The 19699-nt window shown below is 44.8% G+C and overlaps 1 protein-coding gene across 1 annotated transcript in view; it reads left to right on the forward strand.

Annotated features, from left to right (window-relative positions):
- The window catches only part of LOC134459604 (probable ribonuclease ZC3H12C), a 37911-nt gene extending 27519 nt beyond the window's left edge, over positions 1 to 10392 (forward strand). Inside the window, exons 3-6 of the mRNA XM_063211954.1 lie at positions 1475 to 1614; positions 2578 to 2812; positions 4551 to 4657; positions 8062 to 10392. Coding sequence (XP_063068024.1) covers positions 1475 to 1614; positions 2578 to 2812; positions 4551 to 4657; positions 8062 to 10160 — 2581 coding nt within the window. The 3' untranslated portion in view covers positions 10161 to 10392. The remainder of the gene's footprint in view (positions 1 to 1474; positions 1615 to 2577; positions 2813 to 4550; positions 4658 to 8061) is intronic.
- The last annotated feature ends 9307 nt before the right edge of the window (positions 10393 to 19699 follow it).

The following is a 19699-nucleotide window of genomic DNA, read 5'->3' on the forward strand; positions in this document are numbered from 1 at the left end:
TGTGTGATGAGTGGTAGAGGCAGCCTTGATATCATTTTTGCGAAGCCTCATCACTTGAAAAGAATAGAGGACTGGAGATCACTGGATGCTATTTTTTCTTAGAATACATTTTGGAACATCAGTGTTAGTGTGACTCATAAGCACATTTGTAATGAAAACAAAGGCAGCCCTTCATTGCCAGAAAGGGTTTTAAAATAGCAGAGCATAAAAAAGCATAGCAGTGTCATGATTTGCACAGAGGAGAACCAGATACTACATATTCACAGGCATTATGTTGAATGTTAAAAAAAAGGCACAGTCATGGTGCCTTGCCATTGAAGGGCTCGACTGGAGAGACAGCTGCCTCCATCCTAATGTAATGGACTTTAATGCGGGGCCTCTAGATTTGAAGGGGGGTGGGGGTGGGGGTAGGGTTGAGGTGGGGGGTTTGCATCGTTTGGTGACCTCCCAAGTAGAACGAGGGAATGTGGCTCCTTTGAAACACCTGTCAACCCCCTGAGTGATGGCTGACTCTCCATTGAGCTCTTTTGAGGGGAGCGCAACAATATGTCTGAAAGGATGGACCACAACCCCCCCTTCCCCCCACTCCACCAGACCAGAGGCCCCGTCTGGAAAGTGGAATAATTTAGGAACACGGATGAGCCCATACAATAAGAGAAAAAAGTTCAGAAAAAGTTCAGTAGAATCATCAGACATAGCTGAGATTTATGGATTTCACTTAATAAGTAATTGATTTATTTAGGCTATTGATTTATTTAGGCTTCATTTATTTTGGGCTATGTGTATATTTTTATTGTGATTTATTATAGACCATCATTATCTAGGTCTAGGTCAGTAAGCTGAACATTTAGCATTTTGTGTTTACTCACATTATTTAAACTACTGATTTAGTTTCATAGTATATGTTTTATTTTGTCTCATTTATATTAAAATAGTTTTGAAGATTTGTTGTTCGGTTTATGATAGTTACCACTGCATTGTTGCTTTGTCGCAGCGCTAATTCGTGTCGCCCATAGAAAATAGAGAACCTTCTTTCAATAGAAAATAGAACATTACAAAAATTGAACTTTTCGAGTGAATTATTCATGCGAAAAAACACACTTGGCGCGTAAAGGCCTTTAGTTTACATTTTCCAAAGATCCTTCACATGCAGCAGAGCATGAGATTCTTTCATTTCATTCTTTCATTTTTATTCATGTGACCTTGGGTCTAGCCCCTTCTGTCAAATAATTAGAATTGATTATTTTTTTGTGGCAGATGTGAGTTGAACCCCTACTGAAAAAGCATTGCTGAAGCACAATGGTGCATAGCATAAATGTATTTTTTTGCCATTCATTTTATGTTTCGTCCTAACAACAGTAATTATACTAGTGATAATAATAACATTATGACATTTGCATTACAAAAACGTTTGGAGATGCTTTTGGAGTATAAAATAAACTAAATAAATCAATCCTCTTTGTGTCTCTCATAGCCATGGCAACAAGGAGGTCTTCTCATGCCAGGGCATCCAGCTGGCTGTTGATTGGTTCCTGGAGCGAGGGCATCGTGATGTCACAGTGTTTGTACCTGCCTGGAGGAAGGAGCAGTCGCGTCCAGATGCCCTCATCTCAGGTGGGTGCCGCCAGGGCCGCTGACAGCATTGGCTGGGCCCGGGACAAATTAATCTGAAAGGGCCCCCTGCCCAATAGATGCGATGTAATACGGACCTAACTCTGGGACTTTCTCCCCTGGCCCTGGACAACAGACCCCTTTGTCCCTCCCCCCTGCCGGCTTCCCTGGGTGCCGCATCAGATCAGGGCCGTCGATGGGGGAGACAAAGGGGTCAGTAGTTCACAGGAGCAGCCATGGCTCCATTGTTAGCGCGTTGGCCTTTAGATCAGAGGGTTACAGGTTCATATCCCACCCTTACCACTAGTACTTTCATCCATGGCTGAAGTGCCTTTGAGCAAGGCACCTAACCCTACATTGCTCCAGGACCTGTAACCAATGCCCTGTACCTAAATAACTGTAAGTCGGATCCCTAAATTATCAGCAAAATGTCCAAGGAGCCCCTCATAAACTCACCACAAATTACACTGTGTAACTGTGTTTCCCTTGAATTATTTTAATAAATTTAACCAATGTCGTTAGATTTATGATAGCTTGCCCTGCCATGGCCAACCGGCAGGGTACTCGTCTACTATGCGGCCGACCCGGGTTCGACTCCCGGCCCGGGTCCTTTGCCGACCCCTCCTCATCTCTCTCCCCATCCGCTTCCTGTCCACCTCTCAAACTGTCCTATCATCAATAAAGTCGTAAAAGACCAATAAAATATCTTTAAAAAGGATTTCTAATAGCTAGATGTCAGGAATCCACTCAAAGTAAAACCACTCTGCTGTAGAAATTTCATGTATTGAGTTGTAAGGAAACTTTTCTACAGACCCTGCGGCAACATGCCCAGGATCACATTTTGAGAACCTCTGGCATAGAAGATGGTGGCATAGTCATTGTTGTGTTATAACACAATTGTTACACGTTACCTTAAAGTGTGTTTTATCGTAATGTATTAAATCGTTCCTCCGTGTGTGTGTGCAGACCAGGAGATTCTGCGTCGTCTGGAGAAGGACAAGATCCTAGTGTTCACGCCGTCGCGTCGCGTCCAGGGCCGCCGGGTGGTCTGCTACGACGACCGCTTCATAGTCAAGCTGGCCTATGAGTCTGACGGAATCATCGTCTCCAACGACAACTACCGAGACCTGGCCAATGAGAAGCCGGAGTGGAAGAAGTTCATCGATGAGCGCCTGCTCATGTACTCCTTCGTCAATGACAAGTAAGATAGCCAGCGAAAACCATGAGTGCATTCCAATATACGACCTTGCATCCTTCACTTCCCCTGATTCCCCGCTTTCCGTGGAGAAAACTATTACATTTCCCCGCTGTCAGCCTAGCCACAACACTTTTTGGGGGACTATTCTTCATTCACCATCCAGTTTGCAAATGAGAAAATGACTTTACAAATTAGCTTTTGCGAGATACTGAAATATAATGCTGTTGTCAGTGATGTCATCACAACATATTACTTCCTGGCACAAGGGCACAAGCACAAGTGGAGGATGCAAGGTCGCAGATTGGAACGCACACCAATGTCCACAACACCAGGCCTCTAGCCTGCTCTTCCCAGTGAAATCTCTCACACATCTAGTTTCTTTTAGCTGGGTGCAGGGGCAAAATGAAAAGTTCCATGTAAGGCAAGGGAGAACCACACACCGATGAGTTCCCTTTTAATGCATTTGTATTTTTGTGACGTTTTGGGCCATCGTGGCCCTTCCTCAGACTCAGGGAGACTGAAAAAATAGAGTAGAGTACAGTACTTTTATTAATCACTAGGGAAATTAATATGTCTGACAGCGTACATAAGTACACTAATACAAAACATACACAAAGACCTAATACACATTATTGCACATTGCAGTAAACATATTGCGCTCATTTTAGTACAGCAATTAGCCTTGCACCACACACACACACACACACACACACACACATGCACAGCTTGCACAAATACACAAATACAAAACGTGTCAGACCTAAAACACATTATTGCACAGTGCAGTAAACATATAGCGCTCATTTGAGGATTATTTTGAAATCATGACGTTTTGGGTAGTCATGATTAAAAAATAACGGGCCTGGTGTCACACTTTTTACTTTTGTGTATTCCTTAGTCCAGCACCCAGAACCTTGAGGTGACTGTACATGTTTTGTATGGATGTGCACATGACCATATGTTTTTTCTTTGGTTAAGAAAGTAGTGAAGGGTCACCGCTCATCTGTTAAAAAAGACGCAGGATTTATGGAAGACTTTTTAAGATTGAAGATTTATTGAAAAATGCACACTTCAGGTCTGTGCATAAAAAAAGAGGCTTTACTGAGGCGGCAAGCTTTCTGCCTTTTGGACCTTCATCAGGCTTACTGTAAGTAAGCACCTCGGGCCACATGGGATAGTATAGTATAGAGATAAGCCATTGTAATAGGTTGCTATGGGCACCTAACATGACCAGGTTCCTGTCTGCCTAAAGGGGCGTGTCATAATACTCCTAGCATTGAATAGAACAGTCCTTAGGTCTGCCTAGGTCTGCCTAAAGGGGGATTCCCCCCCCCTCCCGCTTGCAATAATAGAACCCGGAAACAATGGACCAGTGGAACCTCTCTCTCTCTACTCTCTCTGGCTTTACTCTCAAAGGTCAACACCTTGAGATGACACCAAGGGTTGCAACGTGTGTGTGTGGGAAAGAGAGAGTGTAAATTATAAAGCTGTAACCACGTAATTTCATCACAACAGTACTACTACTTCTACTTAATACATTTCAGGAAATGTTCAATGAGTTTTTTGAGTGTATTATATTTCTACCATGAAAAGTGCTCCACTTACAAAATGTTCTGGGTTTCACATTTTAGGCTTGTATTACATATACAGGCTCAATATCTGTTACGAAACATCATATTTTTTATACTTGCTCGTCTTTGTGTCTGTTTTAAATTTGCGTATCATATCTCTTGCCGTGCAGGTTCATGCCCCCCGATGACCCTCTGGGTCGGCACGGTCCCAGTCTGGAGAACTTCCTGCGAAAACGGCCCATCATCCCTGAACACAAGAAGCAGCCTTGTCCTTACGGTGAGTCCTACACACACAGCACCACACACTATGTAGCTACAAGAAGCAGCCTAGTCCTTACGGTGAGTCCTACACATATAGTCAGGGCCGCTGACAGCTTTTGCTGGGCCCGGGACAAAGTCATCTGAAAGGGCCCCCTACCCAATACATACAATGTAAATAGTACCCAATTTTGGGCCCCCTATCTCCCTGGGCCCAGGGCAACATACCCCTTTGTCCACCCCTGTTGGTGGGCCTGCATGCAGTACTACACACTATGTAGCCTACAAGAAGCAGCCTGGCCTTTATGGGAGTTGAGTCCTAAACATATACTCTACAGTACTGAATGTAGTCTACAAGAAGCAGCCTTCTTCTTATGGTGAGTCCTACACATGTACTGTACTCTACAGTATGTAGTCTACAAGAAGCAACCTTCTTCTTACAATGAGTCCTACACATACACACTGTGTAGTCTACAATAAGCAGCCTTATGCGGTGTGTACACCAGAAATGACCTACGCTAACCGAGAAGGTGTGGTTGCTGAAGAAGTTTCGTCATTAATTCATTTTATTCGCTCGGGACATGACATTGACATGTTTGATGTTTAATCACACAGCCGCTCTGGCTTGTTAGCCTGGGACATTCGGAGATAAGAAAGAACATTCTAATTGGTTTTCGCCGAACCGCGTCACAGCTCATTTCCATAATATTTGCTTAACTTAAATCACTGAAATAAGCTCTGGTCGCTCAGGTTGCTTCTCTCCTGGTGAATTTGCTTAGGTCGCTTTAGTCGCCAACCCTCCATAATGACTTCCTCAGGTTGTGTACGTCGCTCTTGGTGGACACACAGCTTTACGTGTATTCTTATGGTAAGTGTTACAAAATAGTATAAGGAATCCAAGACACAGCCTTGCCCTTACGGTGAGTTGAGTCCTACACGTACACACTATGTAGCCTACAAGAAGCAGCCTTATATTTATGGTCAGTCGAGTCCTACACATACACACCATGTAGCCTTCAAGAAGCAGCCTTATTCTTCTTGTGAGTCCTTCACATACACACTATGTAGCTTGCAAGACACCAGGCACAACAGTAGGTGCAACACTATGCGGCCTGCACATACAGTACATAAGTAGTCTTCAATGGATGCTCTAGTTCAGGGGTATTCAATGAAATGTGAACTAGGGCCAGTTTTTCACATTTCTCCCAGCAAAGGGGCCAAAATTTACGTATGTATTATGGTTGCCGACTGTCAATGAAAAAAATACGGGACACTTCATTGAGGTGGGGGGGTGTGAGGGTCCTCCCCCAGAAAGTTTTGCATTTCTTAGATGTAGTTTCCTGCATTTTAACATTGTGTGTCCCGTTTTAGCTCGATATGGAACCTGTACTTTTAACTCGAAGTTCCGAAAAACAATTCCGTATTTCAAGGGGCTTGTGGGAGCCAGAGCCTTGCCATCCAGGGGCCGCATCTGGCCCCAGGGCCGCCATTTGAATAGTCCTGCTCTGATTAAATGCTGTTAGGTTGAAAACTTCATCAGCAAAATGGCATCACAAGACCACTTTGAAATGGCACACCAATTTTGAACCATGTTCACAAGTATAATCCTCACGCTATGTCATTTTGGCGTGACATTTATTTGACAGATGATATGATCCAATGCAAGGTTGTGCTCCTGGCGGTCTTTAAAGCCAGTGTGCACTTGCCATTCTTTAATTTAGAAACAACGCTTTTATCTGTGCGCACGGAAACATTTCATTTGTCAGACTGGTTTGTCACTCTTTTGTGGTAATGTTAAATTACACGCACACACACACATTAATGACTCGTGACTAATTGTAGTGACTGATGAGTTGAGAAGTGAAATCCTTCCTGGAATCTGATATTAAACTTCGAGGTAATCATAAAACCATGTTCTTTGTTCTTCATGACATTTTAAAAAGACAGGCTGTTTTATTGCAAAATGTCTGCTGCCTAGAGCTGAAAAGTCTCTTGATGTTGAAGGCTTGTTCGTTATGATAAAATTCTCCCATTGAGGCTATATGTCTCTTCTGTCAGGGAGTCCTGGTCAAAATGGCAGCTAACAAAAAGTTCCAGACGCGGACAACACATTAACACATAATGAGGAAAATAAACTTAAGTAGGCTACATAAAACATTAGAAGCCTTGTTATAAGCAAAATCTCGCCCTAGCTCTCTCACACACTTCCTTTTCTCTTCTCTTTACAGGGCTGGTAAAGATTGTTCCACGTCATTAGTCCGACAGCGCATTAGTCCGACTGCACACAGTGGAGATGTAAATAATTGGCTTAGAATAACGTTCGTATTCGAAGCGTGCATGGAATTCTTTTTAGTCACACATTCAGTGCACACACCAGGGACAATTTTTAAGAAATAGACACGACTTTGAATTTATTCATTCATGACTTGAAGCTCACAATTGGCAGTGAAACAAACCAACCAGACTATTTCTTTTGCTAGGCTAGTACCTAGCCTACGAAATTGACGGTCACAGACCCAAATGCAATCACATATAGACCCCGAGGTTCAGACAAATGGGCTGTCGGGCGGCGGTCCAATGGACCGACCCTGGAGCATGAGCGGGGAGCATAGATAAGTTGAAGTCCAAAGTCAGGCCTGCAACTAATTGTCCTTTTTCTAATGATTTCCTTCAGGATCACATTAAAGTATCATTCCACCCTCTACTACAGTATGTGTACTTCATGTGTACAAAACTGGAAATGCGCAACATTACCTCTTTTTAATATACGTTCTATGTATGTCTGCTGTTGCCCAGTCTTGCACTTTATATGTCTGTATGGGTGTTTGTATAGGTACTCTAGGTGGAATGTATGCTTACTGTCTATGTCAAATTGTCTATGTCCACACCTATAGTCTATGTCCATGTCTGCAGGGGAAGTAAGAAACGTAATTTCAAATTCTTTGTATGACCAGTGCATGTAAAGAAATTGACAATAAAGCCGACTTGACTTTACTTGACTTGACTTGACTTGACTTGACTTGACTTGAAGTGTAAGTCCTACCACCCCATGAATAGCGCTGGGGTCAACCATGTCAATCAAGGCAACGCCAGACTCTTTTTTTAGGGAGATGCCTCATAGAAAAGTGCATAGTCAGGCTTTAGCCATGCCAGCACTTTGCTAATACTCATTGTGCACCTCGCTCCTTCCCTCTGGCAACAAGTGCTCACACACTGATTAAGGGTGGCAGCATTAACCTTGAAGTCAAGCCGTGTCCTGTGTTCAGGCAAATAGGGAGACGATAACAAAAAAGTGCAGTCAACTACTTTATTGTGTATTGCAGAAAGCCAAGTCTACGATGTCATGAAGCTGCCGTTTATTTGCTGAAACTTCAAACTTATCTCCTATGTCTCTCTCTTCTACCCCCCCCCCCCCATACACAGGCAAGAAGTGCACATACGGCCACAAGTGTAAGTTCTACCACCCCGAGCGGGGCACGCAGCCGCAGCGCTCGGTGGCGGACGAGCTTCGGGCCAGCGCCAAGAGCTCCTCGGCCTCCAAGGCCCAGGTGGAGTCCGGCCTGGTGAAGAGCCACAGCATGCCAGCCAGCCAGCGCTCCATAGCCGCCGCTGGAGGAGGTGGCAGCGGGGGTGACGCCAAGCGGGCGCAGGCCAAGCGCCAGTCGGACCCCAGCGTGCGCGCCCTGTCCTACAGCGACGTGGAGGAGAGGCTCAGCATCCGCTCACCAGCCAAGCCCACCTCCACCTCCACGGACCACCAGGCGTCTCACGGAGGAGGCAAGGGGGGGAGTGTGCCCACGTTGCTCCCCGCCCTAGGCGGGCCTCCGCTGGGTCACGGCCAGGAGCAGCACAGCCACCTCCTCCTCAGCCACCTCCCCCTCCACCACCCGTCCTCCTCCTCCTCCTCCACGAGGGCCCACACTGGGGGCACACCCTCCCAGTCCCAGCTCCTGCAGTCCCACTCCCTGTCCCAGCCCCAGCAGCAACAGCAGCAGCAGTACCCGACGTGCGAGTCTCCGGATCTCAGCTACTGCTCGCTGGTGACGCGCGCCTACTCGGGCCTGCGCATCACGCTGCCCCCCCGCAGCCCTGAGCCCGAGCGGCGCCCGCTGGCCGACTCGCTGACGTCAGACTGCAGCAGCGAGGGCAGCGCCAGCTGTGGCAGCAGCAGCACGGGGGACTCCTCCTCCTCGCACTACGGCATGCCAATGCTAGGGGGCGCCATGGGCATGGGTATTGGTATGGGTATGGGTATAGGGGGTGAGCGCTCCTGCATGAGCTCCCCGGACCTGATGCTGGACGACGGGGGCAGCGGCGGCGGCGGCAGTAGCCTGCGGTGCCCACACCACCACCAGCACCAACACCAACATCAACACCAACACCATCATCACAGCCATCAGTACCACCCGCACCACAGAGGAAGTGGTGGTGGTTCTCAGTACCCTCCGCTACCACCGCTGCCTGTAGCATCGTCCTCCTCTTCCTCCTCTCTCCCACCTCCACAGACGCCTCCTCACCATCACCACCACCTACATCAGCAGCACCAGTCGCACTTACTGGCGTCGTCGGTGCCCACCTCGGGCTACCCGACCCACCACCACCACCACCACCTCCACCACCCCCACCCCCAGCTTCATCACCAGCAGCAGCAGCAGCAGCAGCAGAGTCTGACCCCGCACGGGTACAGCAGCTTCGGGCACGACGCCGACACCCCTGACTCTCCCCTCTTCAGCAAGCACTCGCGCTCGCCCTACCTGTCCCCCCAGCTCCAGCTCCAGCACCAGCAGCACCAGATGGTGGGGGCGCGCTCCAGCTGCCCCGGGGACTACCCCCCGCTGCCGGGCAGCAGCTCCTCCGCGCACCCCCAGAGCTCGCCGTCGCCACTGGGCCGGGGCCTGGCGTCCACGCGGGCCGACAGCGTGTCGGACTCGCGCCTATACGAGGGCTCGCCCCTGCTGCCGCGCAAGGCCCTGTACATGGCCCAGGAGCGGCTGAGTGCCTGGGACCCGTACTACCTGCAGCCTCCTCCTCCTCCGTCTACGCAGTCCAGCCCCACTCCCCATCCTCCTCCTCCTCCTCAGCCTCAGCCCTGCTATGAGCCCTTCAGCTTCCAGGGGGCGCTAGAGACGCGCGAGCAGGCCTGGCGGGCCCCTTGGGGCCGTGGCTCCAGCAGCCTGCCTCTTCCTCTTCCTCCGCCGCCGTCTCTTCCCCTGTCACTTCCTCCTCCTCCTCCCGCACTTCCTCCTCCGCATCCATCACACATGCTCTCCAGCCCCCGTGGCCAACGCCCGCCCTCCTCTCTGGGCTTGGGCCAGGGGCAGGGCCAGGGGCAGGAGCAGCCCCCAGAGCCTCCGCCCATCACCAGGCACCAGGAGGTGAGGCAGAAGGTGTTTGGCAACCTGTGCAACATCTTCCCCATGGAGCTGGTGCGCCTGGTGATGGGCCGCTACCCGCACGTGACGGACGCACAGCAGCTGGCGGCGGCCATCTTGGCCGAGAAGAGCCAGTCGGGAGCCTACTGACACTCAGCCTGTCGGGAGCCTACTGACATGACCGGGTGAATACGTACACTCAGCCTGTCGGGAGCCTACTGACATGACCGGGTGGACACACTGCAAGCTGTTCGCAGGCCGGGCAGCGCTGGTTCCCACAGCAGTTACACTGGGAACAGAAGTGCTTACTGGTGAACGACCCCATTATTTCACCATGTGTGACAGGAATGAACTTGATGAGGTCATTTGTCATCACTGCTCGATTAGGTTTACTTGGGACTCCCGTCCCAAACACTCAAAATGCTCCCCGAGAACAAACCAAACCCCTACAACATCCCTTCCTCTCTTCATTTGGTTCTTACTGACTGGACAGTAGGTCCTCCAGGCTGAAGGCTTTGGGACCATATGAAGTCGCCCTCTGGTGGCGGAAACATGGAATTGTCAGCATATATGGAAAAAGAACCCCAGAGTGTGTGCGAGTTTATTTATCCAGGGGTACTGCGTATATAATTTTAGGGTACGTTCTATCTTTGGAAATGATTTCTGGGATGTTAACTGCTTAAGCTCACCAAAAGAATTTCTTTGTTCAAAAAGTTCAAATTTAGTCAGAACTGAGAATTTCTAATGGACACTTGATGATTTGACCCAGAGAAAGGGAAAAAGTAGCGCTGGCAGCATATTTGTCTACCTGAAGTGTGAATGAGATCTGAATGTGTAATTCTATTTATTTTTTTGGGTTTGTTTTCTTTAGATATATAAGTTACATGTATATTATACAGATCTTTAAGTTTGAATTTGAATTTATTATTTTTTTCAGGTGAGCATCTATTGATTCACAGGGCACTTTTTTGTTGCTTTTTATCAGATTTGATTAATAATTTGGTATCTCGTGGCAATCAAAAATTGAGGATGTGAGAGGCCAGGGTTTTTGTAGGTCTAGATGGTTTGTGATTTTGAGGTTTAAAAAAAAACAAAACATAACAAAATGCAAGAAAAAATACAGAGCTCAACATCAATCGTTAGACACACAGAAAGATGCACGTACACACACACACACACACACACACACACACACACACACACACACACACACACACACACACACACACACACACACACACACACACACACACACACACGTGTGTTCAGTGCCATCTGCGGGTGTATTCAGGGTGCGATTTGTGGGGGGGGGGGGGGGGGGGGATTGTCCCCCCTTCTGGTTTTGATACCTCCACTTTTCCTACAGGATTTGAATATTTGCGGTTTGTAACTCCATTGATAATTCTTAAAATCTAAAACATATTCCCCCTTCTGGTTCTTCAGCAAATCGCACCCTGGGTGTATTCATACTTTGTCATGCTCCGAATGTAGTGCGATCACAAACGCAGCAACTCAAGTACCCTTTACAGTTGGATTTTGAATTCAGTTGCTGTTCAAATGCAGACTAGGATCTACAGACAACCACATTTGGTTACATGGAACCAATATGAAAACATTTAACAAAGACGCACATCCATCTCAAAAATAGGTGCTGTACAAGCAAAGTCAATTAATAGCAAAGGTCCGCAACACCAAGCTCCCCTCTTATTTAATGTGTAACATTTCTGGCATTAAATAAGAGAAAAGGGAGCATGGTGTTGCAGGCTTTATTTTTTATTCTATTACCCAGTATGAATACACACTCTAACAACTAAGTGTGCACATATCCTTTTTTTTAGGGATGCACGATGTCAAAAATTTCAGCCGATACCGATATCCGATTATGATATTGCGGTTTTGGCCGATGACCGATATTAACCGATACCGATGTTTTTCTTTCTTTTAAAAAAAAAAAAAGAGATGACAATGATGCAAACAAACATCATTTTTGAATGTCGTCTTATTTCCAAAAACACTTTTTAACTCCCTGTGATAATTAGATAAAAAATAGAGACAAAATAGAAGACAAACAGTGAAAGTCATCGTCAAGTCCATTCTTTTAGAACCGTAACATATCAAAAAAAACATCGGCGTTAACATCGGCCCAGTTTTACCCATTAGACCGATGTCCGATGTGTTGAATATTGGCCGATATCGGCCGATACCGATACGTCTGGCCGATACATCGTGCATCCCTACTTTTTTTACATTTCCAGATGTGATCATTGCACAACATTTTGGATTTACAGTAAACAATTGGACTATATGCAGTGTAAGGGTACACTGTGGTTCACCGTTATTATCTTAAGTTGGTTTGGCCTCGTATACCTGTTTGTGATGTAATGCTTACCTTCACTTGGTTCCTTTCTGCTTTTATGTTTTTAATCATTCAATCTCCAAAATCATGGGCCGTTCGAATCAAAAAAAGGTTCTTGGGGATACACAGAAAGTTATATAATTAATTTATTTATTCTTATTGTTCCAGTTTTTGTTATCTGTTGGTCATTTTTTTGTTTTTTTCTCTTCAGTTCTGTCATTTCACAGTTTGAGAATGTTTGCATAAGTGCATGTGCAAGACAAGTGTAAGAATGTAGAATGTGAGTGTGCGTGCATGTGCATATGTGCGTGTGTGTGTGTCAGGGCTGGAGACTCTATGTTGACCTTCAGTACAGTAGATCTGTCAGTGTTACCAAGAGAGAACCTCCTCCGCATAGCCACAGGTGTAGTGATTTTGGGACGGACATTTCTTGTACGTCTATGTACCTTAGTTCTAGTAAGGGACGTCTCTGGCTCCTAGTCACCTGCAGTTCGGGACTGGCATGCTCCTCTCGTCCGGCAGCAAAGCGAATGTTGCTGTGACTGATTCTATTAGGATTCTTACGGGTCTTAATGGTTGGACAGCAGGCCTTGTCAAGGGGAGTATTACAAGAAGCCGGCTCAGTAGTAAACCAGGTGAAGTTAACTTTGAAGAAGTGGTAAATCACCTAATAGAAGAGCCTGGAGTACACTTTTTCTTAACTGAATGACACATGTGGACTATCTATTAGGAGATTTACCACTCCCTGTAGTTTAACTTAGCCAGGTTTAACACTTAATCTTGTTCTTGGAATACCCCCCAGATCTCAGTGGGCGTACCAAAGTGGGCACCAGCGTGCAAAAGCCCTTCTGAACTGCCGGTGACACCAAGGGAATAGTGAGCCTTGGCGGTCAGAGAATACCTGTCCTCGTTGATACAAATTGTATCTTATTAACTTAAATCAGAGTTGTTTATAAACATATAATTTATGAAAAGGTTATACACACGTTATGTACAGTTGGTAGTACATGAGTAATTTATGAAGTATTTTTGGCAACATTTTATCAACATTTACCAGACTGTTTGGAGCTCTACTTTAAAAGGTGTTTTTTTTTCTTGCAACGAAACAAATGCATAAAATGCATCTGTTTAGATGTAGGAGGTACAGGGACTGTGGTTGTAGATTATTTATTGCATTGGAAACTATAAAACTATATTCGCGATCCATTTGGACCTTTTACGGTATATTTTTTAACAACGAAAGCAGGAAAAAGAGAAAAGGAAACAAAAGTTGATAAATCTTTATATAAAATCCTAAATGAATTGGAAGCTGATGGCTATTTTTTGTCTTCTCCATGGGCCCTTAAATGGGTCAAGTGGATTTTGAAAACATGATGATGGGTGATTTTTGGCAGGGGTTACTACAGGTCATTCCTAGTAGACCTGAGTAGTGAAGTCACTTAACCTGATTCGCCCTCAACTCAAAGCAGCTGGTAATACTCCTTATACTAGACTAGAGCACTACAGCTTTACTTCACTAGAGCAACAAACAAGAGAACAGGAAGGAAGTCAGAAGAGGTCTCTTTCAGGAGTTACCACCAGCTTTGAGTTAACTTGGTAAAGTGACAAAACTGTTTTCTGGAATAAATTGTCTTAGACGTAGGCAGGCCCATTGGTTGGTGGCTATCCATTTCTGATAAAATAAAGAAAAGAAAAACTAAATTCATCAGATAAAGAGACAGTTGAAAGAAAAAAAGAATGAGACGAAATGAAAGTTTTTTTTTTTTTGTTTTTTTTAAATAGAGAGGGTAATAAAATGCTGCCGAAAATAAGTATTCCATAAGAGCAGCGGTGTCAATCCCGGGTTCAGAAAGTAACAACCCTTCCACAAATTTGATCAAACCAGCTCTGAATCAGCTGATCCGAATGAGTACTGAAGACGGATAGACCAGTTACTCAGTGTAGGCTTGGTCACCTGCGTTGGAAAGAAACTGTGGCGGGTTTCTTTTTTTTTTACAACTTTGTGGACCTGGAATTGACACCTCTGCATAAGAGCACCTTTGTTTTTGAAAAGAGCCTTCCCTCTGGCCGGCCAGCACCATGTGTTGCGCGGGGCGGAGGTTGGGCACATGAGTAAATGCCTCTGACTGGCATTAATGTCCTTAAGACGCATCTGATGATCTGAACCATGTTCAGCAAACAAGTTGTTTGTTTCCTTCTTCCTTCCTTCTTCCATATAGAAACTGTGTATCCTATCCTCGCCCTCACGTGCTTATTTATTATTATCGTGTGAAGTTGCTGCCTGTGAGCTTAAGTCTCTCTAGCCTTTTGCCCTTTACGTGGCTCCGTGGGAATTTTCTGCTTTTTCTCGTTTCCCTGTTGGCTCTCTCTTGTCAGGGATCATTGTTCTTTAGAAATACCAATACGGTGCACTGAAGATAGCAGTTAGTGCCTCTGTGTGTACTTAGTCCAGAATTACACTACTGTATGTGTTTGCAGTGTGGTACTGCTGTGACGGTTAAAGTGCTTTTCCCTTCTCCCCTCGCTCTTACTTTAACCTGCTCTAGCCTACAGTATCTGCCAAACTTTCCTGTTATGTTCTATATTTTTTATACTCGCTTCTGTATTGTGTTCATTCCAGTGCTGGTTCTATTACTGTCTATGATGACCAAAGTAAACTGGTGTGACAGACCAGGTGAGTGGTGTGGTGTGGAGTGGAGTGGGCTGTACTTTCCTGACAACCTGGTCAGAGTTGCTGAGGATTTACCAATTATGTACAAAAAAAAAAAATTAAATGCAAATGATGTTGTGTTCAATGACGCTCTGTCTGAAGTTTCCAAATGTGTATTTTTATTGAAATAAAATATTTACCCCAAGTTCTGAGGTCACATTCTGTAAATTTGTTTAACACAAATATAAATTGTGCATTTTTATACGCTTTTCTTTTATTAATCTCATAGTCGTTAAACTGACAAGAGAGCGCTTGCAAACTATAAAACTACTTCTTTTTAAACAACAAAAAAGATTCCAATTGATACATTTCATCATACAATGCCCTCAAGTAAATAGGTTAGGTGTACAAACAGTCACATCTGTGGTGAAGCAAAGTACCTCAATGCAGGAAAAAAAACATTGCCAGACTGCTATTTCTTTGTGTTTTTGAGATGGAAAACCAATTATATTCACTGAAACACATGGCGAAGACATTGACAAGTCTGGCATCAGACAACAGAGTAAAACTTTGAATGGGGAGAGGGGTGTGACTATGTGGGTCGGTGGTGGTGATGGTTTCCGAAACAATCTTCATGAGAAGAAAGCAACTGGGTCTGAGTTGGACTCACATTTACCCTTCAGCTCATGATAACATGACGCATGACACCAAAATGCTCCTTGTCCATTATAAAAATGTTTGTATGTACATGCAGCATATTGGACTACAACCTCAAGATGCAAAAAAAAGTCCAAATTCGCAATAATAATGATACTACTAATAATAAAAACAGCCAAAAATGCAAACACTAAATAGTCAAAGTTTTATTGTTAACCAATGCTTGGAGTAATGAATAAGGGGTTCCATAGTGTCTAATTGGTCTCTATGTAACAGAAATCTAATATGAACAAATAATAACAATAATAACGATGGGGAGTAAAAACAAATAGCAAACACTGACAGCTGGTTCCTGTGAGTGATGCATTGCGCGGCCCTTGAGGGGGAGTGGAGATGGACGGGGAGGGGAGGGGAGAGGTCGGCCCCTGATGGGGGCCAGAGATGGGGGTGGACTGGAGGGGTCAAGAGGGACCCCCTCCTCCCTGTCCATCCGGGTAACACACAACCAATAAATTCCAACTAATACAAACAAAAATATGTAACACAACTCCAAACAGCTTCACGCCACTGTACTGTAGCCTGTGTAAGTAGCACATCTCCTTTTTTTACACTTGTACATTGGACGTTTTTGACCCAAATTGCACAATTCTTCTAACACGTACCAGGAGGGGGAGAAATACTTGACAGAACACTATCAAAATGGTGTTTGATCATAGCAAACGATTTGAGAAACGTCACGTTTTGAGAACTGTGCGAGATTGGGTTAAAACATACTTTTAAATAGGTGGCATGCTAATAATAATGCTGGTGGTTCAATTTCAAAAAGCATAACAAAAACAAAAAATCAACTGGAAGCACTTAATCAACTGCTTTCCCACACTATGGCAAAAAACAACCCTTCTACAGAGACAAGTGTCCTCAACACTAAGACAGGCTTACACAATTTAAACCCTCTTTAGTATCTTAAACCCAAACAAGTGCTTACAAACTCTGGCGTTGTGCCAAAATGACCTAGCTGTCTGTGGATAACTTAAAATGAACAATGAAAGCAAAACAACACATTTGCAAATAGAAAATAAAAAAGAAACATTTGATCTGTAATTCAAAAAGCTCCTGTAACATATATCGTGTTTTTTTGTGGAGCATTTTTAGGGACATTTTCTTTAAAGGAAGGCATGGAGAAAATGAGAGGTCTGGACAGACTTTGGTTTACAGTAAATTATCTTGTGAAAAACCAAAGTGTCCATTATGCAACTGATGCCAATGACTGTTTGCCCTGAAACAGAAGTACACTGCACATGCTGGACCGTACATAAACCAATTCACCTTGTATGGTGAATTCAGGTAAATTGGGCCCTTTTCTTTTTTCTTTTTTGCATATAAGTGAATGGCCCAAAGTGGCCCAATTTACCTGAATTCACCATAAATATTGTGCAGTTAAATTCATGGCCATAGTCCTTCAGTCTTGCACGGCTCTGGAGTTACCACTACGGGGTGCAGCTGAGTGCAGTCAAGCACACAACAATCTCAGTTTAAAGAGCCCGTTTCTTTCAAAGACTATGTATGATATAAAACAACAGACTTCACTGTTGATTTGGTACAATAAGAATATATAATGTATATATTTTTTCTTCCTATTCTGCCAGAAATGTAACAACTAGTCTCTCTTGTTCAATGCCCTGTTTTTTTCTCTCTTTTCTTTCACATTTTTTTTTTTAACAAAATAACCTCATGCAAAACACACACCCAGACACACAGTTACACCCATACACCCATTCGATCACGCACAGATACACCCATACCAAACACGCACGCATGAACCTGCATCCTCTCCCAGTCCCCCAAAAAGTGCAACCAACTTCACCAACAGGAACATTGCTGAGATAACCCAAGTCCACTGTCCGGAGGAAACTTGGGATCGCATTCACAGAAAAATAGATAAGCTTTGCTGACGTTCTATCAAGGATACATTCTTCTAGTTGCCCTGTAGCACTGCAGGTACCGCACCGCACACGTCAAACGGAGACCAAACACTGACGCGTGAAACAGAACACAAGAAAGACCTTGGTTGGAGCAATAACTCTGCACATTCCCTTCTCTCAGTCTCAAGGGGGGAAAATAAACAGAAGAGAGATAACAAAAAAGCATACAACTCCAGATACTCCCATGTTTAAATGTAACAGACTAAATCTTGCAAACTCATTCAAAAGCTACCTCATGTGTAATAATAACACCATTTTGTTAAAAGGAAACAAAAACCTCTTCTCTGGAGTGTCAGACTAAATTCACTGTACTGGTACCTCAGGTAAGAACTGTGTTTCTAAATCTAGTGTAGTCAGCCCAACAGACTGGCTAATTACTGTAAGTCACTTGCAATACAAGCCACATGGGTTCAGAGCGGGTCTGGACTGGTAACCTGACGTAGGCCTATAGGAGCATTTCCTGGTGGGCCAACAGTTCTCAAGGGCCGACGCGTGGGTTCTTTCGCATATTCTTAAATACAGGCCCACAATTTAGACCGGGTCGTGCAAAAACACCCTGGCCACTTTATGGTCCAAGTCAAGCCCTGACTCAGAGCTGTCAAAAAGTGAGTAAAAGTAGTTTAGAAAGTAAAAATCCTGCCACCTTGTCCTTCTAACACACTGAGTGACTGATCTACCTGCATTCTGAGATGGCTGGATAGGGAGCGTGGCACGGGTTTCACTTTTACTTCCTGATGGCTCTACAAGGGATCAACGTACAAGAGACGAATGGGGATTTTTCAAAACAGCGTTTGATTGGTCAGTTGCCATGAGTGCAATTATGAGGTAGAGAGCAGTCCTCCAATCAGGACCGATGTTTTCATATGCTCTCTGGCCAGAAAGGCCCGGAAAAGTTACATTGTCAAGTACACACGCACACACACATACGATACACACCTAAAAACAACAAACAAACACATAGATATTGTCACCTCCCCACGCTTTAATTAACTATTCGCTGTTCAATTAACTATTGGTGTAATACAAAGCATCCCACCTCTGACACACACACACACACACACACACACACACACACACACACACACACACACACACACACACACACACACACACACACACACACACACACACACACACACACACACACACACACACACACACACACACACACACACACACACACCAAGATGCACAGACAGACAGAAAGACACTGTGTACTGAGGACTCCAGCGCACGTCTTTACCATGCCCGTCCGTCTGTCTGTACATCTGCTACTACTGCCAGGGCCTTTGTGATCCAGTAGGCAGAGAAAACCATCTTTATGACAACTGGCCATCAAACACTGGAATGAAATACTAGGTGAGGGGGGGGGGGACGGGGCGGGACGGGACGGGACGGGACGGGACTAAAAAAAACCTTGAAGAGTCAGTTATGCTGGGGCTACACTGGCTGTGTTGTATTAAGTCCAGTTGGATCGAGAATACTGGCAGCAAAAATAATGTTTTTTGAGAATGTTCGTTGCACTGCCATGTCTGGTGTAGCCAATTCCATTGATTATCTTGGAAGCAAATTGTTGCAAAAGACAAGTCTTTGACTTAGAATAGATCCAGTGCAGCCCCAGCGTCAGAGGTGGTTGTGACATCAGGAGTGCGTACCTTACCGAGCTGATACCCCATTCAAGTAACAAAACAAAAAAGCCACATGTAGTAGTAGTGGTGGCCATGGTTTGAGCTTACATCACTCTTTCAACAATAGCTTAGCAATGTGGTGATCTACTGTATAAAGACAGGTCTCATTCCAGTCTACAGGTTGCATTAAATTTAGCAGTTTCGTTATATTACAGGCTCCCCACGGCTGCATTATCTCGAGATGGACAAGTTTGGAGAGAGGTGAGTGAGGTGGAGAAACAATATAAGCTGTCAGTGAAGTCACATGTTTGTTTTCCCTTTGGTGATCCTTATTATTATTTTGGTTACATTTCCTCTTTTCACATTCAAACCTCGTACAAAAAATAAAGAGAGACACATGCACACAAGTTTTGCGC

Source organism: Engraulis encrasicolus, chromosome 12 (genome assembly GCF_034702125.1).
Source record: "Engraulis encrasicolus isolate BLACKSEA-1 chromosome 12, IST_EnEncr_1.0, whole genome shotgun sequence".
Taxonomy (NCBI): domain Eukaryota; kingdom Metazoa; phylum Chordata; class Actinopteri; order Clupeiformes; family Engraulidae; genus Engraulis; species Engraulis encrasicolus.